Source organism: Monocercomonoides exilis, assembly GCF_001643675.1.
Source record: "Monocercomonoides exilis strain PA203 chromosome Unknown scaffold7-2047599, whole genome shotgun sequence".
Lineage (NCBI taxonomy): Eukaryota > Preaxostyla > Oxymonadida > Polymastigidae > Monocercomonoides > Monocercomonoides exilis.
The window spans coordinates 768,839-796,383 of NW_027150552.1; the positions used below are offsets into that span (position 1 = coordinate 768,839).

The 27,545-nt window shown below is 42.8% G+C and overlaps 3 protein-coding genes across 3 annotated transcripts in view; 1 reads left to right on the top strand and 2 right to left on the bottom strand.

The window, feature by feature from the left end:
• The window catches only part of MONOS_3686 (uncharacterized protein), a gene marked incomplete at its 5' end in the record, with an annotated part of 29,681 nt that extends 18,887 nt beyond the window's left edge, over positions 1–10,794 (bottom strand). Inside the window, 3 exons of the mRNA XM_067873702.1 lie at positions 1–10,484; positions 10,541–10,685; positions 10,737–10,794. The exon at positions 1–10,484 is cut by the window's left edge and continues 18,887 nt beyond it. Of these exons, the coding sequence (XP_067733358.1) occupies positions 1–10,484; positions 10,541–10,685; positions 10,737–10,794 (10,687 nt within the window). The remainder of the gene's footprint in view (positions 10,485–10,540; positions 10,686–10,736) is intronic.
• Positions 10,795–10,999: 205 nt separating this feature from the next.
• Positions 11,000–24,622, top strand: MONOS_3687 (uncharacterized protein; the record flags this gene model as incomplete). Its single annotated transcript, XM_067873703.1, has 2 exons — positions 11,000–11,057; positions 11,133–24,622. 2 exons carry the CDS (start codon positions 11,000–11,002, stop codon positions 24,386–24,388), a joined length of 13,314 nt encoding a protein of 4,437 aa, XP_067733359.1. The 3' UTR covers positions 24,389–24,622.
• MONOS_3688 (putative NLR family CARD domain-containing protein 3) lies at positions 24,605–27,531 on the bottom strand (the record flags this gene model as incomplete). The annotated part of the gene is made up of 7 exons (XM_067873704.1): positions 24,605–24,888; positions 24,971–25,424; positions 25,635–25,840; positions 25,970–26,047; positions 26,139–26,194; positions 26,345–27,428; positions 27,483–27,531. The coding sequence occupies 7 exons, from the start codon at positions 27,529–27,531 to the stop codon at positions 24,851–24,853; spliced, it is 1,965 nt and encodes a 654-aa protein (XP_067733360.1). The 3' UTR covers positions 24,605–24,850.
• Between the last annotated feature and the right edge of the window lie 14 nt (positions 27,532–27,545).

Consider the following 27,545-nt stretch of genomic DNA (forward strand, 5'->3'; position numbering starts at 1 on the left):
TTATGTGATGAGGTATCTGAAGATATTGCGGTGACTTCACCAAAACATCTTTGATACATGAAACAAGCTGATTACCAAAGAGATTCTGATGAATGAAATTGGAAAATGGCAAAAGCATCAAAAGATGATCTGCAACTTTTGTTAATGATGGAATGATATCCGTTATTGAGCATATAAGCGTTATCAGATTACAAGAGCAATTTTTCGCAGTGTTCATTTTATTTGTTTTTTTATTTTTGCGGACATCAAAATAAACTAATCTTCCATCTTCAGAATAACGCAATTCTTCAAAACATACTTTTGCTGGTAGTATATCTTTTCCATTTTCCTCCCAAATAAGCAAAGAATCACTCTCACATTCAGTTGAATGTCTCTGTTCAGTTTGTCGGTTAATGTTTTGAGAAGGTGAAATATCTGCATTTAACAAGCAATTTGTGGCTTCAATTTCATCTTCCGTTCTTTCTTTTGTTTCTAATTCATTTCTATTCTGCTTTCCATGAGCAGAATAATCAACTATACATCTGCGAATGCACTGAATTGGATGCAAATACGGGTGGAGTATAGAAAATGGATACATTGATGCATACGACAATGCAAATTGCCCACTATCAGCATAAGGATCGGTAGAGGGTTTATCACCTGCAGCAGTCTCATTCCCATCGCTGAAATCTAATGGATGTGGAAGTGTGCAAAACATTTCCAGTTGAAGAGGCTCTTCTTGTTGAATTTCTCTTTCTCTTCTTCTCAGACGTTGCAAATCGCTCATTGATTGTTCTAAATCCATTAAAATTGTTTTCTCTCTCTCTTCTTCATTTCTGATGAATGGTGTTCCATTTGCAAAGTCTGAAGTGCTCTTAAAGCATGACAAGCTTGTTGAATTGCCAACAAGATTGAAATAAGATGAAGTTCTGTCTCTATTTGAACGATCAGGATAATCGTCTCTCGAAAACAATGCAAGGTCCACAAGATATTCAGAGTTGCGAGTAATATCAACTGTGTTTAATGATAAAGTTTGGAAATGAGTGGAAGGAAGTGGAAGAAGGAAAGAGATTGGTAGAATGACAGTGGAAGGGGAACTGTTGATAAGTGCTGCTGATGATGATTTTGATGACAAAGACGACAATGTACTTGCTTTATTGTTATATTGGAAAATTGCTTGAAATGTCACTGGGGAAGGAACAAGACTGTATGCCTCTTCCAGCGACACAAATAAAGAATCTGATTGATCTGCACCAAATTTATCAATATAACTTGAAGAAGAAGATGATGATGAAGAAGACACAAATATTGAAGGTGAAGATGAAGATGAAGGTGAGTTACATTGAGAAAATGCATTTTTATTGTCAAATGGAAAGATCAGATGATCTTTATCTAGAAATCCACACTTAAACATCACAATATATCTCAGATGCTGAACAGTAAACGTCTCGTCGCACTCAACAATCAATCTTTTAAAAGAAGGAATATTAGGCTTTTTCAGAGCAATTTCTTCTTTCTTAGACTCATTTCCACTGTTCTGTTGGATTTCAATGTTATCACTGGCTCTCATCAAACCAGGTGGCAGTCTGTCTTGGGCAATTTTGACTCTCTCCAATTTGATAACAACTGTGACAATTACACGCCTCCTGGGTCCAAAACGTGGAAGCTTCTTTGCTGGAAGAAATAGAGAAGATATTTGATTTTTTGGGAGTTGATCTGATTCGATGTTATCCTCTGCCACTCTCACGGAGGAAGATGAGTTAGACAAGGAAAGTGAAGGTGAATGTGAAGGTGAATGCGAGTGTGATGTAATGTTTGAGTTTGACAAGATGCGTGAATAAGGAACAAGAGGATGAGAAATAAGTGAAGGATGTATGTTTGACTCAATCACGTTGAGCCAATCTAAAAGAAGAAGAAGAGCATTTTCTGCTCGAATGAACTGATCTGGCTGAACTGGATCAGCTACGGTATTTCTGCTTACAAATCTGAATGATTTTTCACGTGTCAATTTTATCAAAGAAGAGAACGAACGATATGAAGATTTCTCAGAAAGAAACGGGAACTTTAAGAATTGAGATCGTGTATGCATTTTGTTGTTCTTTTGATGAACAGTAGAACTTGACATCTCAGACATTTGATTTTCAGGCGTTTCAATGGAATGCTGCTTTGAAGAGAATTTAAAGTGAGAATTATTGTTCGATATTGGTGAATAATGCTCTTGAGAATGCGATTTTCTTTTGTGCCTCAATTTGCGAAGGCTACTTGCAGAATGTGAATGGCGAGTCAATTGATCAAATGACTGCGGAGAAAGTGGGGTCCGTGATGTGTTCTGAGAGTCTGTGGAATGAACAAATAAAGAAGAAGTTGATGAGGAAGAAGAAGATAGCAAAAGGTTTGAACAATTTGACGAAATAGCTTTCGCTTCAGACAGTTGAGTTGGTGGCATTGAAGAATACTTTCGATCGCATTCGTCTTCATCAAGAGAACGCAATGAACTTGCACTTCTTGAGCGGTGAAGGCTTCTCTTTGGTGATGATTTCGTATCTATTGATTTATTATTTGAGGTAGCGCGATTATTCGAGGAATCAAGTGAGGAAAAAGCTGAATGAATTGAAACTGACGCACTCACTTTATTGTCTTCTTTTGCATTTCTCTTTTGTTGCATGTCTGACCATCTTTCTGTGGAAATTTTTAATTTTATCAGTTCCTCTGTAATTGATTTTAGCAGAGAGGAAGAACGATTGTTGTATTGAGACAGAAATTGAATGTATTGATTAGACACAGAAGAAGGGTCAGATAAAGTTTTCTTTGGTGGAGTTGGAGAGGATCGCAAAAGCAGTGAAGAAGCACTGGGACGAATGGAGGCTGCATCTTCTTGTTTCAGAAGATCATCTAACGAAATTGGTTCGGTTGAGAGCTCATCAAAATTGAAGGTCTGCGTTTGGTTATTCCCTACGCACAGAGATGGCTCATTTGATTTGTACTTGTGTTTTGACTCTGAATTCTTCATGCGTCTGCTTAAAATGCTCTGCAAGCCAATGTTCTGAAACTTTGAATTTATTGAAGAAAGAGTCTCAAACGAATCTGGCTTGAACAGCTGAAGCATCAATTCGCGAGCATACTTTGAGAAGAAAAAGCAGTTTGGAGGGAGAGAAGATTGGTGTGCATAGGACGATGAACAAGAAGATGTTGAAGCAGCAGCAGATGATGAAGATAAATCTGGTGAAGCAGACGAAGCATGCTTATTTGTATTCTGAATATCCTGTTGCATCTCTTTCGGAATAAACTGTGCAAGATAGGGTTTCTTCCATATGTCCATCTGGCGCTCTTCAATAAATGCATTCATTGGGATAGCCAGCATCGATGCCTCCCAAAGTGTCCGCCTTCCTTTCTTCTCTGCAGCCAATGCTCGGCTCAGTCGCTCTTGGCGCAGCTTCAATCTTCGCATGCTACGCTGCTTTTTCGAAGAAGACGCAGCTTTTCTAGATTTGCGAGTAGTTTGCTCGTTGTCACCTGAAGAAGCCTTTATCTCAGTGAAACTGTCTTTGAGAGATGACTCTTTTTCTTCTTGATGCTTTTGTGGAGATTTAACGCACGAGGTATCAGATTGAACAGAAGCAGAAACTAATGAAGAGCACACAGGTGAGCTTTGACTTTCAATTAATCCCTGTCGACGAACAAAAGGAGAAGCTATTTTATTTTCAGCAATGTACTGACGAGAACTGACAGGTGAAGTGTCTGGAATAATTAAAGAAGGGGATTGAAGCAATGCAGTTCCTGATTCCTGTTTGCTGTTGGCATTATCGCTGTTGCCACGTTCTTTGAGATACGAAAGTATTTTGTCGACTTCACTTCGTTTCCTGTGAATCACCATCCTTGTCTTTTCCCAGATGAGCCGAATGAGGATGAACTCGTTTTCAGTGACGTTTCTCAAAGGTGATAAGAAAGTCAGCCAATTTTTGTGTTGTAACATGCTTTTATTATTGTTGTCATCCTCTTCTAAAAGAGACTGAGAAGAAATTTGAGTATCGTTGCTGAAAGAAAGAGGTTCTCTTCGACCGTCTTTGCGATAGTTCAGCCAGCCAGAAATGAGTCGCATGGAAAAAGGAACTACAATCGAAGGGGATGGAGAAAAGTATCTATACATGTACTCAAGCGGATCACTGCTGCTGTGCGAAAACATCTGAAGAGTGGAATTAGACAAAACAGAGCGAGAAACATAAGAAGTGAAGGGAGATTGAGGGCCGCTGCTCTCAGAAAGAGTCGAAATGTGGATAGAAGGGAGGAAGTAGCTGGGTCTGGATGTGGGGAAAGTGAACACGCAATGAAGCATCATCACAGCCATCTCTTTATCCAGCTCAGTCAGCGCGTTGCACACAAAAGAAGAGAAAAACAGAGAGAATCTTTCGACATTCAGAGTAAATGCGCCTGAATGAATGAGATTAGAAAGGAAAAGCAAACGAGAACGAATGTGAGATGCAAGTGAAAGAGGAGAAAACGAAGGAAGAACATAAATGTCTGAGAATTGCGTTGTGTAAGAGACAGACAGGAATGGAGTGGTTGGTAAAGATGAAGTATAAATTGAAGAAAACAAGTTGTTTTGCTTATTCGAACGAGATTCTGTTTGATCTTCCATTTTGCCATTGCAGTTCTGAAGATGCGAAAACGCCCTCACACGCAGATGATACTCATTCACTTCTCTCAAAAGAACATCTCCAATGGCTCCGTTCTCTTGCAGAAACGAAAATATGTCTGTGGCGTGCAAAAAGATGCCTCGGCTCCAGTTGGCTTTTCGTTCGCTTTCTGCAACGCGAACAAACTGTTCTCTCGCTTTCCTCAAATCTTCGTTCTCAAATTCGTCGTCTTCATCGTCGTAAAAGTCAAATTCGTTTTTCAGTCTAACAGTCTTTGTTATCTCCACTTTGAATTGATTGTGCGTGTTTTCGCTCTCTTCGCAGCTGTCTCCGCTCTTCATCCCCTGATGTTTGCGCTCACCATCTCCATCCTCATCACTGCTATTTCCATCATCTTCTTTCGCTCTTCGGTTATTATTATTGTTATTGATATTGCTGTTTGTTCCAGTGGATGTGGAACGAGGCCCCGTATGGTGCTCCACAAAGATGTGCAGAACAAGCGATAGAAGCTGAGGCACTGACTCCATCGCAGCCAAACACGAGAGAATAAACCTCGCTGGCAGAAAGCATTCTCTGATAGGGCCAGCAGGCAACAAGGTGAATATGTGGCGCAATACATACAGAAGAGAGTCAAAGGAGGAAGAAGTCAGATTGCGAGAGGAAAGAGAAGGATTGAATGTAGGGCGGAGTGGAATAAGACGATGATTGTGGATTGAGTTAATTTCATTGGATGTTCCGTAATGGCTGTAAGAAAGCGATTTCTCTCTTCCAACAGACATTTCCTCATCATCCTTTTGTTTTAACATATCTCCTCTTTGTTTTTCTATTGTGCTTTCCAACTCTTTCTGGTCTTCTTTCGAAATAGCAGCGATGATATCTTTGCTTTGTTTCTCCTCAGCATATTCTGAATGGCTGCTCACATATCTCAAAGCACGCATGAATCCACAGCAGTCTGCTTCCTCGTTCTGTTGCTGAGAGGATTGAGACAAGCTCGAAGGAGATGTCGAAGATGGTGTGGATGATATATTTGAATTGTTTGAAGAGCAATACTTGCTATTCCATTTGAATTGCGGATCCAGCATCAGAGAAAGAAGGAAATCTATTCCTTCGTTGATGATTGAAATCAACGTGGGCGAAGGCAATGGCATTGGTAGCTGAGAAATCATTGGATAAAAATAAGATGTGAAAACACCATTGTGGTTACGCGTTGGCAAACTATCTTGTAAATCTGAAATTGAAGCAGACGATGTGGAATTATCAGATGATGAAGACGAAGAAGATAACCTTATTGATAATGGGGATACGCTTGTTGCAGTTGTTGTGGATGGTGTAGCTGCTGTACTTGGAGCAGCTGCGAGCTCATCCAGATCCCATTCAGCTCCAACACCAAGCATCTGCAGCACTCGCTCATCTACATATCCTTTCTTTTCTTCTTCAACTGTCAACAAAGAAGGTACATTTCTATTCGCTGTCTGTCTTTTCCTTACCTCTCTCAGCGCTAGTTTTTCTTCTCGATGTTTCTGGCGTTCTTTGAACTGCCACACCAACCGCTCGCCAGACCGCACAGCAACACACACAATGGCATTGCCCATCGTAAATGGTGAGAAGACAGATGGGCGGACAAGAATGTTGCGCTGCTGCTGGTCGAAGTGGAGCACATCGCTGAAGTTCGTTGAGGAGAGGATGGTGCTTTGGCTCGTCCGCTCGCGAAAGGGGTCTGGCAAGATCGTGTGGCGAATGCAGTGCATGATAAGCTCTCCCAGAAGAACGATCGTGTTCGAATCTGCAATGGAAAGTGAGTTATCTGTCTCGTATGTACACAGCTGCTGTTGGGATTGCGCTTGGCTTGCAGATGAAGAGGAGACAGGAAGCAGCTTTTTGTGGAGTCTATCCCTGATAATTGCATCAGTTATGAGAGATTTCGTCATCAGATCGAACATTTCACGAAGGTCTTGTTCGTTTGAAGTAACGATGAGGTCGCTGAATGTTATCATCATCACACGAATAAGAGTCATCTTCAGCCCGCGCGAATATACAGGGATGCCTGCAGCTGTCTCCGTTCCAGTTGCATCCAAAGGAATCATAAACGTTGAATTCTCGAACGAGCCGTATTCGTTTTCTAGCTCTTCTTTGGAGTATTCTCCTTCATCTATCTCCAACATATCCTTTTTCGTTTTCCTTTCTTTGGATCTTCCTTGTGACTTTGTCTTTTCTCTTGCTTTATCAGTTGCCTCTTCCTTCATTTTGTCGTTCATCTCATCAATTGTCGATGGCAGCGAGCAACACAGCTGCAGATGCCTGAACGAATTCCACAAGTCCCTCAGAAGCTCCTGCCCCAGCCCCCGCACTTTCATCTGCATCGGAATGGTCTCCACTTTCAAAGCCCGCATTTCTGCCATCATCTCCTTCCTCTCTCCTTCCGTCAATTCAAAGTTTTCGCAGGAGTATTGATTGCGCTTCCACGCTGTCTGGCTCTTTTTTTGGATTGCCTTCCTTTTCAGCAGCACTTCAATCTGTTTTTTGTCGTTTGAGGTCAAAACATGTTCGTCAATCAGATCCTGAATTGTAGCCAGACGCTCAATATATTTCTGTTCTCCCTCATCAAACTCCGATTTAAGGCTATCTGTCGCATTGAAGTTTCTTGAAGAATTATTCTCTTTCCTAACCATCACAGCAATGTTCTGCACTTCTTCTCTCTCTTTCAACAGACACAGCCGTTTGAGAAGAGAAGTCGACAAGCGAATGAGCTCAGGATCGAGAGGAGGAACAGAAGCAGGTGTGGGAAAGGGATGTTGATGTGTGAATGTGTATGGATAAGGAGCAGATAGAGCTTGAAATGACAGAGATCCTGATGTGGTAGGATTATCAGATGGCAAAGTGAATGAAGGAGTCTGAAGAGAAGAAGGAGTTGAACTACGTGAATGACGAGAAGAAGGGAATGATGTTGCAGACTTTCCAGAGGGCAGAAGCTGATGTGAAGAAGTGAGTGAATTGATGTAGATTTGATCAACAGTCGAGAAAGACGAAGGAAAGATTAGGCGGATGAGCTGTGTGGAGCGTAGGAGAGATAAGAAAGAGCGCTGGTTGAGTGCGGTGGAGATGATCAGGGCAGATGGGACGGCAGTGAAGGCATTTAAAGCAGTGGCAGAAGTGGAGTAGGCATAAATAGTGGTTGTCTGTGGATATGAAAACTGTGATGTGGAAAAGGAGAAGAGAGGACGATCCAATAAGGGTTTTGGCTCGATGGAGAAAGGAAAAGGCAAAGAAGAAGAAAAAGATGATGATGAAGTATTAGCAGTTAGATTGATAAGTCGAAGCATTTTCTCCTCTCGCGATCTTTCTGACTTGTCGAGCAGCTCCTTCATCCTCTTTTCTCTTCTTTCTTGTTCCTTTTCGCGTAGCATTTCTCGAAATTTCTTCGATCGCTCCATTTCTTTTTCCTGTCTTTCCTTCTCCTTCTGCTGTTTTGCATCTTCTTTGTCTTTTTTTTCTTTCTCTCTCTTTTCTCGCTTCTCTCTCTCCTTTCTTTCTCTCTCTCCTTCTTTCTTTTCAGACGATAAATAAACAGTGTTTTCATTCGAAGTAGAAGCATCTTCTGTACTTGAAGAAGACAACATTGAAGGATTTGGTGAGGAAGCAGAAGCAGAAGCAGAGGAAGAAGAAAGGCCAAGTGAAGAAGAAGACGCAGATGGGGATATATTCATTGATGAAGGAGCACCTAAGGAAGATGGAATTGAAGCTTCAGCACGTTTAATAGAAGAACTAGAATTTTGAGGTGTTGACAAAGGAGATGGTGTGATATTGCTTGATGTTCTCGAATGAGTCTGCAAAGACGAAGCATTTGAATGTTCCTCTTCTTTTCTCTTCTCTCTTTCTGAACTGCTTTCAGCATTCGTTCCGCGACTTGCCGTTTTTGATGATGTTTCCTTTTCATCTTCTCGAAGCGAACTTCGCCTGAAAAAGGGAAAGAACGAAAAACGACTCTCTTCTTTTGTCTTTGTTGTTTCTTTCTCTTTCTCTTTCTCTTTTTCAAAGATGTCATTTTCCTTCTCTTCTTCGTCTCCTTTTTCATTTTCAGCTTTCACATTCTTTTCCATCTTCTCCAGCAGCTGGGCTGACAACATGTCCAAATCCGTCAAGTTAAAAATACCCAGATCTCTTATTCGCCTCTTCCACGTCTCCATGCTAAGTCTTATTCTCGACCTTTCTCTCTCCCTCTCTTTTGCCCTGATCATACCAATTTCATCGCTCCACAATGGACCTTCATTGCAGGACTCCTTTATATCACCACTTCCTTCTTTGCCTTTGAGCATCTCTTTGCTTCTGTCTGCCACTTTGCTCTCTTTCAATTCGCTCACTCCATTTCTCCTTTCCTCAACCAGCTGCTTAATCATGTTATGCACAACTCTATCGTCTCCATACAGCTCCTCTCCCAGCACATCCATCTCCTTCATCAGCTGCTCCTGCCTCTTTTTGAGATCCGATGCTGCCTCGTCTTCTTCCCTCTGCCTTCTTTCGTCCACTTCTGGAATCCACCAGTCAACACCCGACGCGCAGAAAGAGTTGATAAGCTGCTTCATTCCCGTAAGACGGATGTAATGGCATCCGCTCGAGATAAACGCAGCACACAGCCGAAACAGCTGGCTTTCAAGCTCCGTCCGCACCGGCTGAAACACCTTTTGCTGGGGAAAGCTGACGATGGTGGAGAGAGGAGGCTGCAGGAGATTTGGCGTAACGTTGTTTGGGCCTGACGGGGCAGGTGAGATTGAAGTGGGAGAAATAGAAGAGACAGGGCATGGCTTGAATGCGGGTGAAAGAGCAAGAGAAAGAGCCTCATGGACGCGAAATATACCGAAAAGGCAGTGACGCTGTGAGTATGGAATGAGAGAAGGGAAGATTGGTGGGAAAGGTGAATGAGACTGGGAAGAAACGTTTGAAGACGGACGAGAAAAGAAGGAAATCTGAGGTGAATGAATCGGAGACTGATGAAATGATGTTGGAAACAGAGAAGACAGAGCAGATGACGTGAATTGCTTGTCTGATGATGAAGTGGGATTGACTTGAGTAGCCAATTGATATGGAGACGTAATCAAATGTTTTGTGACTGACAGTACAGAAGAATATCGACTCAGAAAACGCGGGTCTAAATAACGTGCAGCCATCAGAAAGGGACGAAGAAGATGCTTCAGTCTGAAGAGATTTGGGTTGGATGATTGTGAAGAAAAGGAGATTGATGGTGATTTTGGAGCTGAAGAAGAGGAGGATGTGTGTGAAAAAGAAGGAGAGGATGAAATGTTGTCCAAGACAGACATAGGACGAGGTATAGAAGAAGGTGTTGGTGAACTCGAAGGAGGATAAGACACTGTAGATAACGCTGATGAAAATGGAGAAAAGTTTTGCGACAAAGGAATGCCATAACTTGACGATGGAAGTGGAGAAGACACATGAATTGAGGAAGGAGATGAATATGATGAATATCCATTCACATTTTCCGCAGAAGATGGAGATGGGTCAGCGCTATCCTTTTTTATTGCTGTGGGTCTATTCAATTCATTGAATATCAGTTTTGTCAAATGGTCATAGAGGTTATAATGAATGCAAGAATTTAAAATGGCTATGTGAAAAAGAGGCGTTTTTTCTGATATTGACCCCGAACGTAATATTGAATAAATTGGCTCTGGAACGACGGGGTATCTACGTAAACGAGCCTCAAAATTCTGAAAGAACGAAGAGGGTTTGTTCGAAAAAAAAGTTCCAATTGCAAGGCAAAAGTCATCGGTCACTTCAAGAAATTGAAGGCTACGCAAAAGAGACTCGATAACTGGTCCTATGCTATCGCAAATATCCAGCCATATTTCTCGTGGAATATCTCTAATGAAAACACATTAATTTCAAATTCTTGCACAAATTGACTTTTTCAAGCAAACCTTACGCTACGGAGCTGTTTGAATATTTTTATGCATACGAGGTATAGCTCCTCAAAATGTTCAGGCACTAACTGGTTCCTGTCAACTTGACTGAGCACAGTACAACACGCTTGGATTGTACAAAAGATATCAAGCAACTCACGGTCTGATATCATTTAATAAAAATTTAAAGAATTAAATTGTTTATAAAAAATACATACAAGAAATGTCATTTGGATCAATGCATATGGAACGAAGTATTTTTGTGTATTCATAGACATTATGTAAAATGTCCAAAAAAACTGAAAATAGAATATATACATTTTTTAAACAAGTAAAAAGCTGCTTACCTCCAACTTTTTTCGAAAGCAATTGAGATTTTAGTACTGTTCCATGCATATATACACAGAAAATCGATGGTGAAAAAAGTGATCACTTTTTTACCTCTTATGGGTACTCAAGAATGTAGTTTATGGAGTAATGAGCTATCCAGACATTTTATCAACTGAACTTCCTTCAAAATTTGTTCAATTTAAGAGTGTGATTTTATGATTGTTAAAAATTGTTTCGATATATTTTTTATTTGAATGGAATTTTCGTAATTAAAAAACAGCTAATCGTTCGGATTCTTCTATACAAGTGACATTAACGCTCAATGCTCCTGCTTTAATAAAGTCTGTGTTTTTATATACAGTTAAGAATCTGCAGATTGAGGATCATTGCCCAATGGATCTTTCTATAAAAGGAGCATTTAATCGTGTAGATGTTCTCCCAACCCCTCAATCTAAATTCGTGCTATGCACAAATCCTAGAATATTACATGAACGTACTTTTGGACTTTCTGGTTCTCCTACGATTTTTGAATCAGATGAGCGCCAGTTTTATGTTTTATCCGTTAATATCAACATGATCTGTCATTGCTTAACATTTCGATTTTGTCTTTTGCCTTCGCTTACAAATCATTTTTTCCCTGAACGTCCTGACGCTCCACACACATTTTCTGTTCCTTTTGATTTTATAAGAGTTGTTGGATTTCCTTTATCAGAATATCCTCATTCAACGTTGTATTTACCACTCATTTCAGATGTGTATAGCTTTTATCCATTAAAGCGGTACGGAAGTCAATACGATGCTTTGATATTGGCATCAGAATCTCTTTCTTTGGGCGGACAATTTAAAAAAGCTGTTGAATGCATAAGAAATGCACAGGAAGTTCTATTTTCTCCTTATTTACGAGCTGTAAAAAGAACTTTGAGACATTTGCGAGAAACAGATCAAGCTTTATTTCCACATCAAATGAACTCTACTTCTGGAAATACCACTGGATCGATCTCTGCCACCTCATTTTTTTCATTCTTTTTTTCTGCATTAAGTTCCGAACTAAATGGCACCTCTTTCGCATCAACCGGCAATTCAACAATGGACCAAGCTCTTAAATGTGTTATTCCTTTCCCAGTTGTCTCTAGTCCTCAATCGCAAACGCCTGTTTCGCCAACTACTTCAAACAGGAAAAACACATCAAGCGCGTCTCTTCTTGTTCCTCCTTCGGTTGTCTTGTCGGCAATTGCTATGACTGAAATCGTGAGTATTCAACTGCTCATTTCAGCCAGCAAGAAAGCAGCCTCAAAGTCGCCTTTGCCGAAACATGACTCTTCCTCCATTAACACTTCCCTTTCTTCTCCTTCTTCTTCTTCAGCACAAAATTCATCCCTTTCAAATCACACTTCTTCAACTCAAAACGGGATCAGTGCTTCTGCCAGCCCTGTAGTGCCTGCTGAGACAGACGTAGATCCCTTTGAGATTGTCGCAGCGATGCGGAGAGCTGGCTGGCTGTGGCAGTGGGTGGAGTGGATGGAGAGGATCGAAAAGACAGAAAGAGAAGAAAGAGCAGCGCTGTCAGCAAACAACTCCCATGCCTCTTCTTGTGAGAAGTTTCAGGACAACTTCGAGGCAGAATTGGCTGATGCCATTCAACAACAGCAGCAGCAGCTTCAGCCACAATCACAATCACAGCAAACTCAACAGCAACAACAGCAACCAACAATCCAACCATCTTCATCAACTTCGTCAATGATGGAGTCTCCTTCTTCTTCCTCTCTTCTCTCTTTGCCCACACAGTCTTCTCTGCCCCACTCATATCCTCGTCTGTTCCCACTGTGCTGCGACCCGCCGCCTTCATTCAATCCACCTCCGCTGCTTGTCTTCAACTCCATCTCCACATTCATCTTTTCTGCAGCAAACAGACATTTTCTGTGCTATTTCGTTAGACTTCTGAGCGGAGCGCTGTCTTGTTCGTGCTTTCTGACTGTGTTTAGCACATTTCGTGTGTGCACGTATCTTCTGCAGATGCTGTCAGCTGCTGTGTATGAAGGGTGTGGCGAAGGATGTGGGAGTCGCTATATCCAAAGAGAATATGCGACGGAAGGAGAAGAGGGGAAATTGGAAGAGACAGAATTGAATTTCTTGAAACAAAAGCAGTCTTCATCTAATCATATTCACTCAACTGGACCGAAACATTCTGATCATGTGCGGATGTATACACAAGTGTGTGAAATGGAATCTTCTTCTTCCTCTTCCCCTTCTTCTTCCTCATCCTCATCCTCCCCTTCTTCAACTTCTTCTTCTTCAGACTCAAAACAGCCAGCTGCTCTGTTTTGTTGCTGTGAGTCTGGTGGAGTGTTGGATGTGGCTGGTTTTTTGTTAGCGTCAATCAACTCTGCTGTGACTGCCATCAACGAAGCGACTGCCTCGAAAAGGAAGAGTGGGAAACCGAGAATAAGAAGGCAGACTGAGGCGAAAAGGAAAGAAGAAGGAAGACATTTGACAAAAGAAAAGAACATGAAGATATCTGAACAGAATGTGTTTGGTTCTTATGAAAGTTTTGAAGGGCAGAATGGAATGGGAAAGGAGGAAAGAGCCAAAGGGAATGAAGGAAAGACTGGTGAAAATGATGATAACAGAACTGAGCACCTTGAAATGAAAGGTGAAAAGGCAAGAAATGAAGAACACGGAGAAGCAGAAGACAAAGAAGAGCACAACAACTCTGACGCAGATGATGGCGTTAACGATGATACTGATGATGATGACGATGATGATGAAAGCGACGAGACTGAAGGCGAAGAAGCAGAAGAGCCAGAAGCGAGCGAGCACGAGCCGAAGAAAGCAGCAAGTGAGATGATCCATCCACTTCCCACAGCCGACAACTTCGACCCGTTCAGCTTCAGCTCGATGGACGACGAAGAACTCAGTGCGAGGGGGAAGTCGCCAATAGACGAGCATGTTTCACTGCATTCTCTGTCTCCGAGTGAAGGAGAGGAATACGGGAATGATGGAATCTGTGAGGAAGAGCAAGAAAATGGAGAAGGGAATTTCATGGAGGGAAGTGATGAGGCTGAGGTGGGTGTGCAGAAAAGCAGCAGCCGCAGCAGCAATTTGATTGAAGATGCAGATGAGATGGTGTTTGAAGAAGTGTTTGAAGGCAAAGACGGAGTAAACAATACAAACAATGAAGACAATGAAGACAATGAAGAAGAAGAAGAAGATAAAGAGAGAGGCACACCTGCATCCATTGACGATAAACCGGAGCTTTCCACCAGCGCCAAGCAGCTCCATCAGTCTCTGCCTGATCTGCTCAGCATGTCTTCCACTGCTGATGCTTCGTGCTCTTCTTTGGCGTCTTTCTTACGCTCATCTCAATCTGCTCAATCTGTTCAATCAATTCAGTCTGTTCAATCAACACAGTCAAATCAATCAAATCAACCAAAGACATTATCGCAATTACCACTGCTGCCTCTGATACCACAACAGTCTCTTCAATCATCATCATCATCATCTTCTTCTTCTTCTTCTTCTTCCTCTGCTCCTTTCACCTCCAGCCAGCCTTCTTCTTCTTCTTCTTTGTGTCGTGCGCGTCTCTCCTTCTCTCGCTCGTCCATTGCATCTGCCTCTTCTGTCTCAACTGACATGTCTTATGACACCACGTTCCCTTCAGACTCAACCGCCTCTTTGCCTTTCGTCGCCCCCAAAACCATTTCGCAGCTGTTTAAATCCGCCCAGCCATACAACGCTATCATATCACTCCCGTTTAACCCAAGAGCACGAATGTTCCTGACACACACAGGCTCCTTCAAAAGGAAGTTAAGAAGGAAGAAAGCAGCAGCTGAAGCAGCTCCAATTTCTCCTTCAAAAGCAAGCCAGAAAAGCGAGGCAAGCTCTGTTTCACCTTCGAATTTGGCTTCGAATATGAATGCAAACTTATCTCCACCAAATATTTCTTCTTCTTCTTCTTCTTCTTCTTCTTCTTCTTCTTCTTCTTCTTCTTCTTCTTCTTCTTCTTCTTCTTATGCCACTTCATCCTTCTTCCCTCTCCCTGAGTATCCCTGCTGCAACCGCATGAGAGGAATACGCAACATCGCCACAAACGCCGTCAGATACGAAATGAACTGCTTCTTCCGCTCTTTGTGTGCCCTCATCACTGCTTCCACGCCTGTCCCTTCTGCAAACGCTTCCTCTGCTTCTCAGTCATTCTCATTCGCTTCCTCTTCTTCTTCTACCTCTTCCTCCTCCTCCTCCTCCTCTTCTTCTTCTTCTTCTTCTTCCACAACCACATTATCTGTCCATCCCTCTGCACTTTCCTCGCACCACAAGCGCATCTCCTCCACATCTGTGCTTCTTCTCTCATTCACGTCGCTCGCCTCTTTCTTCTCCATTTACGTGCAGCCCATCCTCAATGCCATCATCACCCACCCTGAACACTACTTCCTCCCTCTTCCCAATCAATCTGAAATCGCTGAGTCTCAAAAGAAATACAGCAACAACAGGAGAAAACGATACAGCCGCTTAAATTGCTCAGGAGAGGCTGTCTTCGATGAGAGCGATGAATTCCCTTCGGTTCCTCAATCATCCAACACTTCTGCTTATTCTCCATTGTCTCCTTTATCTCCATCATCTTCGCCTTCGTCTTCGTCTTCGTCTTCGTCTTCTGATTTTGCCTCATCCTTCACTCTTCTCAATCTGTACCAGTCTCAGCTGATGATGGATGTTGCCCTGAATGTACTTACAATGGCCACTTTTGTCGTCTGCATGCTTCAGCCCTCCTTTTCTGGTTCTTCCCCTTTTGAGCATTCTTCCGGCATGATCCCATCCATCCTCACCGCCGCCTCTCTTCCTTCCTCCTTCAGCATCTCCAAGTCATTCATCACTTCCCTCTTTTCCTTCGTCTGCCCGCCTTCCTCTGTCATATCAGCCACTTCGCTGTGTTTGTGCCGTCCTGCTTTACTTCTGTTCTCCCAAACACCCAGCCGCTTATCTCCATCAAGCTCTGCGACTTCCTGCTCTTCTTCATCTGCGGCTTCTTCTTCTTCTTCCGCTTCCGCTTCCCCTTCATCTTCTTCTTATTCAGTTCAACCATTGCCTTCTGCATCATTTTCATTGTTAAAACCAACAAAAGCCAAAAGAGAAAAGAGAAAACCGCCACCCACACTCGAATCTACCTCCATATTAAGCTCATCCATCGTCTCAACTCCTCGCCGTTCTCAATCTCCTCGTCTGCACTCCTTTCATCCTTTCGCTCCTTCCTCTTGTTCTTCTTTGCCTTCCTCCTGTGCATCTTCCTTCGGCTCCACATTCGGTCGCACTTTGTCTGGAGAAGGTCCCTTTCCCTCGCCAAACAGCAGCGCTGTCAGCTATCTCCCTGCCAACTACTCATTCACCGACTATTGCTTCTCCTTCCCGAACTCTTCTGCCTCCAGTGAAATCTACCCTCTCATTGCTGACCTGCCTTCCACACTTCCTCCTCCAAAAAGACGTCCTCTTCCAGAATGGCAACAGCACACTTACGCCGCCCAGCTCTCCATCCTCCGCAGCTGCCAGTCGCTTCTCCTCTCTTCTGCACTCCATCTGCTGCAGTCCTTCCTTCCCTTGCTGTCTGTTATGATTCCCATCAGCCAGGCGCCTTCTCTGCTCAGCTGGGCACTCCGCACACTCGCCCTCATCCACCACACAGCTGAAGACTCTTCTGACAATCACCAACTTCATCAGCTTCAGCAGCTTCAGCAGCATCAATCTATAAGTACTGACGATCTTCCTCCAATCGATCCCGAGGCCTATCCTTCTTTCTTCGTGTCTAACCGCGACGATTTCCTCGACAGTGATCAGGTAGCTCCATCTGCTCAAGAGACAATGCTCGTTCAGTCGTCGTCTGTGTCTGTAGACCAGCTCAGGTTTCCCTCTGGCTACAAACACATCACTTCCCTTAGCCCCCAGACTCCCGTGTACAACGCACTCCTCGCCCTCATCCTGATCAGAATGTCCCATTCGCTTATTCACTTCTTTGTGATGGCGTCTCCCTCGTTTCTGAGGAACTCGAAGGTGATTTCACGAAGGATCTGCCTTCATGCACCACATCTGGAGATATTAACAGTTGTTTCGTCGTTTATTTCACATTTTGTTAGTTTTATGAAACCACGGGACGACTTTTCAGAGCAATTGGAGGATGAAACGGATAATACTAGAATAATCACAAATGCACGTTTTTCTTCATCCTCCTCTTCTTCTTCTGCATCTTTTCAACCCCCTCCAGTGATCCACCCTTCACTTCAGCCTCTTCTACATCTACTGCTGACAATAAGCCCTGTTCTCCCTCTGTCTGTCTCCCGCTCTGTGATGGAGCTGATGACTCTCCCATTCGTTTCATTGACTTCTGCTTTGGATACTCTCCCTCTATCTGCCTTCTCTTCTTCCTCCTATTCTTCTTCTCTTAAAGATGCCTCTCATTATTCTCTATTTGACTCTGCTCTGATGATCATCCAGATGTCAGGCGATGTCCAGACAAGAATCGACCGCTGGTCCTCGGGCGTCAACTCTTCAGCGCTGATAGAGTCATTGAGACAGTCAAATTCTGAGAGCGAAAAAGAAAAAGATGATGAAAAGAAGGCTTCTTCAGCATCATCATCATCAAAAGACAATGACTATTCAGATGAGCAGTTTATTTTTGAAAAACTGCCCTTTTTGGATGCTTGTCCATCACATGTGGTTGGAAGTGTGTTGGAGAGATTTTTGATGAAAATATGGGAACAAGCAAGAAGATCAATGCTGAGGAACGAGGAAAAGAAAAGGCAAGCAAAAGAAAAGAGATATGAACGTGACACACGAGGCAGGAAAAGGAAAGTTAAGAACGACATTTCAGCCAATCCAAAAGATCCAAATGAATCCAGCAGCAAAGACCATTCCAACGAATACGGTGAATACGAAGACGACGACGAGTATCTGAGGAAGTGGAACGATGCTACCTCAGTCACGTCTCATCAACATAAGCAGAATGGCTGCTGGTGCAGTGCAGTGACAGTCAACGAGGATTTTAGCAGCGATCTGTTTAGTGAGCTCTTCGAAGAGAACAGAGAAGATAAAGAGCGCGCCCGCCTCTTCAAAGAGACGCTGGACGAGTTCGGGCTGTCCAAGTTCAACTCTCCTGACTGTATCGTCGTGCAGCACATGATCGCCTTCCACAACTTAGCGAAGTCAATCACGCAGACGCTCCTTGCGCTCATCCCTTTTCTCACTGAGAACCCGCCATCTTCGCTTTTGGTGTACTTCATCGCAGTCTTCACGCTCACTCCTTTCTTTGTACTGCCATCTGTTATTCCTCCACTGCTTGCTGCTTTGAGCTCTCCTTCTTTGTTCGACGAAGCTGCTCTGGACGATCTCATAGCTGCTGTAGTGAAGTTCTTTGTGCCGAAAAAGAGGGCGCAGTATGAGCTGGCCGACAGCAACGAACGGAATGAGATGTGTCCCTCCTTCTTCACTCCGATGTCCATCTGCCGCCTGCGGTACATCATGTCCTTCTCACTCCCGTACTGCCCGACTCCTCTGCACCACTACATGTTCCCTCTGCCCAGCCACCCAACAGTGTCAGATGCCCGCTCGTTTCTGTACATGCTGCTGTGGAAGCTGCGTGTGGTGCTGTCCATCGAAGACCGCACTCTGCTCACCAGCTCCATCGACTTCATGAAATTGGACTTGAACATCGAAAACTGCCGAAAGAAGAGGTGCTATGTGCTTCTGAGAGGCGCCAGGAATAACCAGCAGGATCAGGCGCTTTCGTTTGGACTGAGAAATGCTGAAGGGGTTGGTGCGATTAACAGCAAGAATTATGTGGCTAATCGAAGAGGCGGTGCATCTGATGATGAGGACGATGATACGAGCGATAGCAGCATCGGAAGCAACTTCATTGAAGAGGAAGATTTGCAGTTCAGTGAATGCGATCGCTCAGCCCTTTCATTTTATTGCGCAACTGCATTGTGGATTTATGACGATGATGTCAGCAGCAAAAAACGTTCAAGTGATAAATCATCAGATATTGCATCTTCAGTCATATTGTACAAAAATTCAAATCAGGATTCCTCGTTATCTGCAGTTTCATCGTGTTCCAATGATTCGGTAAGTTCATCAAATTCCTCATCATCACATTTGCGTTCCAATCGTGACTTCATCGCCAGCCATTCCATTGACGATGTCTACCAACTTGGAAACAGCATCCCATCGCATTTGCTCTTCCTCTCATCCATTCCGCTCGTCCCTCTCCGCAAGCTGCTTTCTCTGATGACCCGTCGGCTCCTCTTCCTCTGCACCATCCAGCAGCTGCTCGTGATCTCCATCAACCCGCTCCACAACTTCAGCGACTGGGCAAGCCGGCTATATGTGCTGCAGCACACAGCAATTGAGTGCATTTCTCTGGTTCTTGTGCTCAGCGTGTTCTGCTCCGAGTCGTATTCGGTTGATCTCATCCAGTTGGAGTCTCCTCAGTCGGTGTTCAAATACCTCTCCTCTTCTCAAACGTCACTCATTCCTTCCTTGTTCTGCCAATCGCTGCCTTATCTCACCAACGTTTTCAGTCTTTTGATTCCAGATGCGTTTCTTTCTGCCCTTCTCTTCTGCATTTCCAACAACAAATACTCTTCATTGAGCACTGTCCAGTTCCCAACAGAGCCGTCCACGTTTGTGTTCAGTGTGCTGATGAACCAGCTTTCGTGTGCTTTGTATCTTGTCTCTTATGCTCTTTCCTCAACTTCGCTTTCCACTGCTCGCGCAATTTGTGTCTCGTTCTGCCTTTTCGCTGCGGATCTTCTGCAGCGTCTGCACAAATCAGCCCTCGCCTTTGCTGCGCTTTCGGGAATCATCAATTCCAAGCTGAAGCACAAAAGCAGGCTGTCCATTCAATCTATTCTGGACTCCATTCATTCGGTCACATTCACCCTGCTGCGTGTTGTGTTCTCTGTGCCAAGCAACTGCGCTGTACCACTCGGCGTCACACGCTTCCTTTCTCTCTCTGACAGCTCGCTCATTCTGCTCATTCTCGGAGAAACTCTCATCTCCTCAACTCTCTCTTCTCCACTCAACAACATCCCTTCTGAGTTTTCTGTGTATTCCTGTGAAAGGTCAGACCTCCTACAGACACTTGACAGGACACTGAAGATTATGCAGCAGACGACTGAGACATTAAAGATCATTGGAAAAGCTACAGAACTCAAACAAACAAACGATGTTGTTGAGCAAAGCAAGCAGCTGTCAGATGCAGTCACATTGCTGAATCATGTTCTGCAGTCAGTAAAGAAAAGCATACGAAAGCCAAAAATACACAAAAAGAGGAAATGGGAAACTTTGTTAGGAGCATTCAAGCACACAATGAAGCAAGAGATTGTTTCGCACTTCACAGACTCAGTCCACTTTTCAAAGAAACAAAATGAAAGCCAAAGAAGCACAGTGGCAAGCACTGCCACTCCTTCCTATGAAACACGGCGGTCTCCCTTCGCCATTGCGCCTTTTGACACACCTTCTGCTTCTTATCTGCTTCCTTTTGTACAGCACGATGTTGTTAGCAATCAGGAAGAGGAAGAAGATGAAGAATTTGAAGATGACGAGGAAGACGAAAATGTCTTTGTGGGTAGAGCACAAGGCAATTTAAGAGACAACAGCAAGGAAGCGAATGGCAAAGGAATTGCGCGAGATAACAGCTCTAATCAGTCCATTCAGCTCAAGCGGATGCACAGAACGCAGCATCTTGCACAGAAGCTGATGGCAAAGCGAAGAGAGAAGAAGATGAAGAAGAAGCAGAAGCTGCTGATGATGGACGAGTGGCGTTTTGCAGCGAAGGAGAAGCTGATGATGAACTCCATCTGCACATCGGATGACATGATGGCATCGGAAGAGACGCTTCTGCGCCATCGGCTGTGGATAGAGACTGACGGCAACATTGACATCAGCACGGGCAAAAGATACGGAAGTGATGAAGACAATGAAGTCGATGATAACGCTCACAGCGAAGAAGAGCAGCCAACAAAGCTTGTGGAAGATGAAAGCGAAGAAGAATGCATTGAAGATGATGAAAACGAAGCTCGTTATATGATTTTTGAGACTCAAAAGATCATATTCCACTTCTACGTCATTCTTTTGGAGAGAATGATCAAGTCCTTGTATTCATTTCTTGAGTTGGAGTATTCTTCTCTGATAAACCCATCTTCATCTTCAGCTTCATCAGCTTCTTCTTCTTCTTCTTCAACGCCTTGCTCTTCTTCAACTATGTTAACCGCTTCTTCCTCTTCTCCTCCCCGTTTTCTGTCCAACATTATCAACATAAAGTTACCCCGATTCACCAAATTCCACTCGCCTGTTTCCATTCTGTCGTCGTTCTTGTGCACAAGCTCTGTGGATCTGCTGCTCCATCCAAATCAATGCTCTTGCCCAATGGCCTTCGCACTGGGTGACATCGACCGCCTGCCGCCTGAAAAGGAGCTGGCGTCGCTGCAGCCAAAGATGCCTCCCAGCTTCAAGGACGAACAGAACTTCGATCGGGAAGGAAAGCTGGGCAGTTTGGGACAATATTCAGAGGCTGATGAAATGGAAAAGCAGAAAGAAGACGAAGAACTGGCAAAGATATTGTTTGAGACAAACAACGATCATACTCTTCAGAAGACGTTCTCGTGTCCTTCAACACTCCATCTTCCGTTTTTCGTTCCGTCTGCCTCTTTTCTGCCTGCAGTTGCAGCAGTCGTCAGTTTAACTCCCGTAAAGCATTCTATTTCTGCGAACTCTGCAATGCTCTCACACTTCTTTTCTCCTTCCGCTTCTGATGGATCTGATCCGTTTGGAGTGTCTGTTTCTCTGTCGGCCTCGTTTGATGAGTCTGAGCTTTCGTTCTCAGACATATTCGACAAGGCTGATGGATACAGCGATGAAGAAAGCGACTCTTCGCATTCTTCGTCTGCTGCTGCACGGTCAAATAGGAGCATTCCATGTGATGAAGATATCTTCGACTCATCAAGAAGGAAATACGATGTGGAACAGGAAGGGATTTTGATACCTGGTGACTCTCCTTTTCTGTCATTCTTTGAGGAATCAACAGAAATATCGCATGCTGCTTCGTCGGCTGCATCAGCGACAGCAACATCATTCACTCCCACTTCTGCATCATCATCGCCCTCGTCTTCTGTCTTTTCGCAGTCTGCTGGCTATCAATCAGACAGCATGTCAAACACAGAGGGGAGCGATGTGGATCCGTTTTCGCAGAATTATTCGTATTCAGACTCAAACACCTCAGCACAGGCATCACTTAAGAACACTCCATTGCTACTGCAATCAAATACCGCAAAGGACGAAGATGATCACGTTTTGATTGACGATGATTTATCTTCTGCTTCATCAAGATCGCTTTCAAACAACTCTTCGAATCATTCGCATCGTGCTAGCGAGAGTTCTAACTCAGATGTTGAGAATACAAATGACGATAGCAAAATGGAAACGAATGAAGAGGAGAAGTTGTTTGAAAAGAAGAAAGAGCCAGAGCTATTTCCTTTGCCCTCGACTATATCGCCAGCCACTGCTGCTTCGCTTCAGCGATCGATTGGGCGTATGTTGGGCAATTCGCTGGAAGAGGTTGCAGAGGAAGATGAAGAAGAACTTGAATCGGAGGAAGCGAACAGTGAGGATTTCAATCAAAAGCAGAGGGAAATAAATGAAATTCTGGCGAAGTTTCAGAAGGACATGCGAGAAAGAGGGGAGAAGAAGAGAATTGCGGAACGGGAAAAGAGAAATAGAGCAAACGACAGATTCGAGGAAGAAGAAGATGATAATGATGAATATTTCTGCAAAGATTCTGGCAAAAGCATAGACGATGACAGTGAAAGTCAAAAAGAAATCATTCATTCTAGTGGTAAAGAGAAAGAAAATGAAGAGCATCATGAAGATGCTCTTGAAAAGGCTGAAGATTACGAGGACTCTCAAAGAAGATATCAATCAGACACGGAAGATGAAGAAGACTACCATTCATCAAGACATCAGCAAAGCAGCGAAGAGTATAGCTCTTCAAACAGAGAAAGAGAACAAAGCGAATCTGCAGAAAGAGCCAAGGAACAAGACGATATTGACAGCTTAGATGAGCTTTTGACTCCTCCACTTGAGTCTGAATCAGACGAAGATTGGAGCATCAACGAAGAAATGATCCAAAAACTGCAAAAACACAATCCTCCATTCAGCGATTATTCATCCGCTGAGCAAAAGGATGCATTCCAAAGCTCAGGCAGGCAAGTTTCGTTTGCTGTGCCTGCCAGGCCGAAATCTTCGTCGTGCTGTTTTCCTTCCTCAAGTCACACTCATTCTGCTTCGCGCCCACCTCTTCCTCGTCCACCTTCAGCGTCTTCTCGATTAACACATCCACCACATCCTTCGTCGGCTCATTCGAATTTACCATCTTCGCATGAAATGCCTTCATCTGATGAACATGTGACCATTTGTGAAGAAGCCGAAAGAAATGCTGTTACAATTGAATCAGAGTCAAATGAAACATCTTTGAAAACAGACGGAAAAGTGATAGATACAAAAGAGTACAGATGTTTAAGTGCACCTCAACGACACACGCACCCGATGGATGCGCAACTGTCAAAAAATGCAACAGCCGGTCTTGTAATAAAGAATGATAATATTCAGCAGTCAAAGTCCGTTTATTTGAATCCAGAAAACATTTCTATAAAGCATTCTGTGCCAACACGCCCTGTTTCTTCAAGTGCAATCACGTCAGATAGCCATAGTTTATCGCCTTCTCTTAACCCGATCCTCAATCCTCCAAATTGTGGAAATGCGAAAATTGACTCGTATGATTCATCCTCTCTTGTTGTGTGTCCTCTTCCTGCTTCTCTTCCAACCTCTCCTCGTTCCTTCACATATCAGATTCCAAAGCATTCAGGACTTGCTCATTCTTCTTCACATCGGAGAAAGATTCCCCCTCGTCCCAGGCAGTTCAAGCGTTTTATGGGAAAAGATGGACTTTTGCTGCTTACAAAAGAAGAGGAAGAGGAAGAAAAAAGGTGGAGAGAGAAGAAAGGAAAAGCGAAAAAAGAGGGGAAAGATAACAGCAGTGAAGAAGGCTCGGAAGCGTCAGAAGATGATTTGGTGTATGACGACGTTGATGGTGATACTGATGCTGAAATAGATGCCGATGAAGAATGCAATGAAGAAGAGGAGGCTGAAGAAGATGCGGATGATGGAGCAAAAGTTAAGTCAAAAGAGTGCAACGATGAGGAAGGAGCTAAAACTCAAAGCAGAGCAGAGCTTCAGAACGTTCAGACATCTTCTGCTTTGGATGAAGAAGCCCAAGCCTTATGCTCAGCCGAAACTTCTTCAAAAACCAGTGAAGAGGAAGATGACGATACAGTTTATCTTTATGTTAAAGGAGAAATCGACAGAGTTGATGAACTGTTTCAGCATTCCCCTGAGCACAATGATGGTTCAAGTTGCTTTGATCCGAACTCTTACAAATCTGATAGCGGGGTTGGGGATAAAAGTCTCTCTGATCCACCCAATCCCAATACAACGCCTTAATTTTTTAAAAAAAAAATAATTGTATGTAATTTAGATGTATTTTTTTGTTTGGTTTTATTTTCTTACAAATAGTCTTTTTTTATTTTCAGTTACATCTGTCTTCTTATTCGCTTTCGCGGATGCTTTTCATCCAAACATTCTTTTTGATATTCTTTCTGTCGAATTTTATGTTTCGTTAAGCATTTTGTATTTTGTAATTAGAATGAGAAAAAAAATAAAAATAAATTGAGATAATTAGCTTATTTGCCTTCATTATCAAATTTTTGAGTGAATTGTAAAAATAAAAATAAAAACAAATTTTTTTTTTGTTCAAAAAACAAAAACAAACGAAACGAAGCACGGAAATCGAAATTGAAGAAGTGTGCAATATTAGAAAATTGACAGTGAGATAAGAATTAGCTGGTGATGTGTTCGAACTAAAAAATCAACATGTGAAGAAGAAAAAGCGAAAAAGAAGAATGCTCAGCGAGGAAGAGGACGATTGACAGGCTTGGCCGGAGCTGATAAATAGATGTGAAAAGTAAACAATCATTTGAAAGAAAAAGATAGACAGATAGAGGGAAAAACAATAGAACCGCAAACCAATTTTGCCTCCTTTCGCCGCAATCTGCGCCACGAACCGTTCTCCTCTGGCTTTGATGGTCTTAATCTCCGCGTCGTTCGTCTGGACGAGATTGTCTCTTTTCTCCTTCTCCACCTCATAAGTAAAGTACAACGAGCGGATGTCTTCCTCGCACATCACCTGCCTTTCTGTGGTCTCTCTCTTCAGGAGGTCCTCTTCGTGTTCGAGTGCAGCTGTCAATTCTGTGTGCTGCTTCTTGTTCTGCTCCAGCGCCTCTTCCAAGTCCCGCACTTTCTCGTCTCTTTCCGCCTGCTTCTTTGCCAGTTGCTTTTCTTGCTCTGTCCGTTGCATCTTCAGCTGCGCCGTCAATTCGTCTGATGCTGACTTCACTTCTGCAATGGCCTTTTCAACTTTGCGTATCTCTTTGTCTACTCTGATGCACAACCGCTCAGTGTGACGATAATCGTGCATAATCTGTGTTGAGTTTAAACAAAAATGTATGAAAAATTGCAAGAGAAGAAGAAAAATTAAAGCAAAACAAAATAAAAAAAATTTAATTAATTATATTATTTTTAAAGGGGAAAATAAGCAATTACAATATAAGTGCAGTCAAAGAAGAAAAAAAATGAATATTGATTTATAAAATACACCTAAACATTGAACAACAACCGCATTGTATCATACCTGTGGTAAATGACCCAGCTCTCTCAGCAAATGCGCAATCTCGTCCTTCATTCTCATTGGATGCGCATTCTTCTTTGATTGTCTGTTTCTTTTGCAAATGGCTGCAAGATCAGTCACGACTTGTCTGGAAAGCAACGATCCAGTAATTGTCAGTGTAAGGATCGTAGTGTTTGGAGAAAGCGACGAAACAAACGATGGTCCACATTCTATATAAATCGTGAAATAATCACATTTTGATGCAAAAATGATATCATCATTGAAGTGATTTTCAAAAAGCATTTCATTGATAAAGTTAAAAATAATCCAAAGAAGAAATAAGAAAATAAATATCAAACGTTCTGGAATAAAGTTTCCATCAAGGTGAAGAGTTGTAAGTGTATGGTTAACAGAAACTGCAGAAAGTAAGTCAGTGGCTAAATTGCGCAAATGCATCGAGTTGAGTTTATGATGCCAATTTAATAAAGAAATGGCAAAATAATGTTTACAAAGAAATATGAAGTATACCTCCAGCTCCTTCAATTTTGCATTGCGATAGGTTCAAGAAAGTCAATGTTGTGTTGCTATTGAGTAAATAAAATTGCAATTTCATTTGTATTATGATATTGAACAGTTTCAAGAAGATTAAAAAAGAATGATTGAATCAAAATAAAATGTAAAGAATGCATAATTAAAAAAAAACTGTAAAAGTACAAAAAATAACTGAAGCATACGTTCTAAGAGCTTCTGCAATAGATGCAGCTCCTTGTCCAACGGGGTTATTCTCCATTGATAGTGACTGAAGGGCAGCAAGTGGATTTTTCAGCAGAACAGCCAAAGCAGCACAGCCAACTGGGCCACATCCGCATCCGCTGATAGAAAGTGATGTGAGGACAGGAAGTACTCCATTACTCTTCCCTCGAACAAGCGCAGACGCAATAGCATGGATACCATACTCCTCCACTGCGCAATCTCGCATTGAAAGTGTTTGCAGCGTTCGATTTACAGCAAGTGCAGATGACAATTCATCAGCTCCTCGAGCACCTAAAGGAACTCCATCCAGGATCAGTGTTGATAACGCCATGTTCGTCATTAGAGTCTTTGACAGCGCATCAAATGCTCCAAATTGGAGATCTTTATTCCCTGATATGTCCAAGTGTGTGACGCTGCTGTTCTCTTTCAGTGCAGTTAAAAGTCTCATAGCAGCTCTTGTTGTCATTCCTGTTGTTCCGAGCTCAACATCGTGTAAAGTTTCGTGTGTGTTAATAATGTTAACCAAAGATTCTGCAATTTCCATGTCTATTCCCCCGGACTGTGAAGCAGATGAAGCAGATGCAGAAGAGCCCGTAGTTCCAGATACAAATATTGGATTTCGATTAAATCCCAGTCTGGCAATTGTAAGATTGGATTCTAATCCTTTTAAAATGCATTTAGCTCCAGTTGGGCCAATGTTATTACCATGCAAGGCATCGCTCATGCTTCCTAATAAAAGAGTCTCAATCGATTGATTTGATTGAAGCATGTGTCCAATAGAAATTGAACCTTCATCGCCTATATCATTTGATTCTACATTTAGATATGTTAGTGATGAATTCATTTGAGCCAGCTGCATGATTGCAACACATCCAATATCTCCAATCATGTTGTTTGAAAGGTCAAGAGAAAACAGCTCGTGCTTCTTTAGTCCCTTTGCAAGTGCAATTGAAGAATTTACTCCAAGGCGCAATTTACTAAGGTTAAGATGCCCTTGCTCGAGAGGGCGAATGATTCTCCGACGAAGGAGCTCTAAATCCTCAGTTTGTGGTTCTTCTTCATTGTCTATTGAAAAGTAATGATAATAAAAAATATTAATTTATAAGAATGTACAAATACCTTTTGCGCGGGCTTGATGCAATTCTGAAATGAATTCTTCAATCTCCATTGAGTAACAGTTAA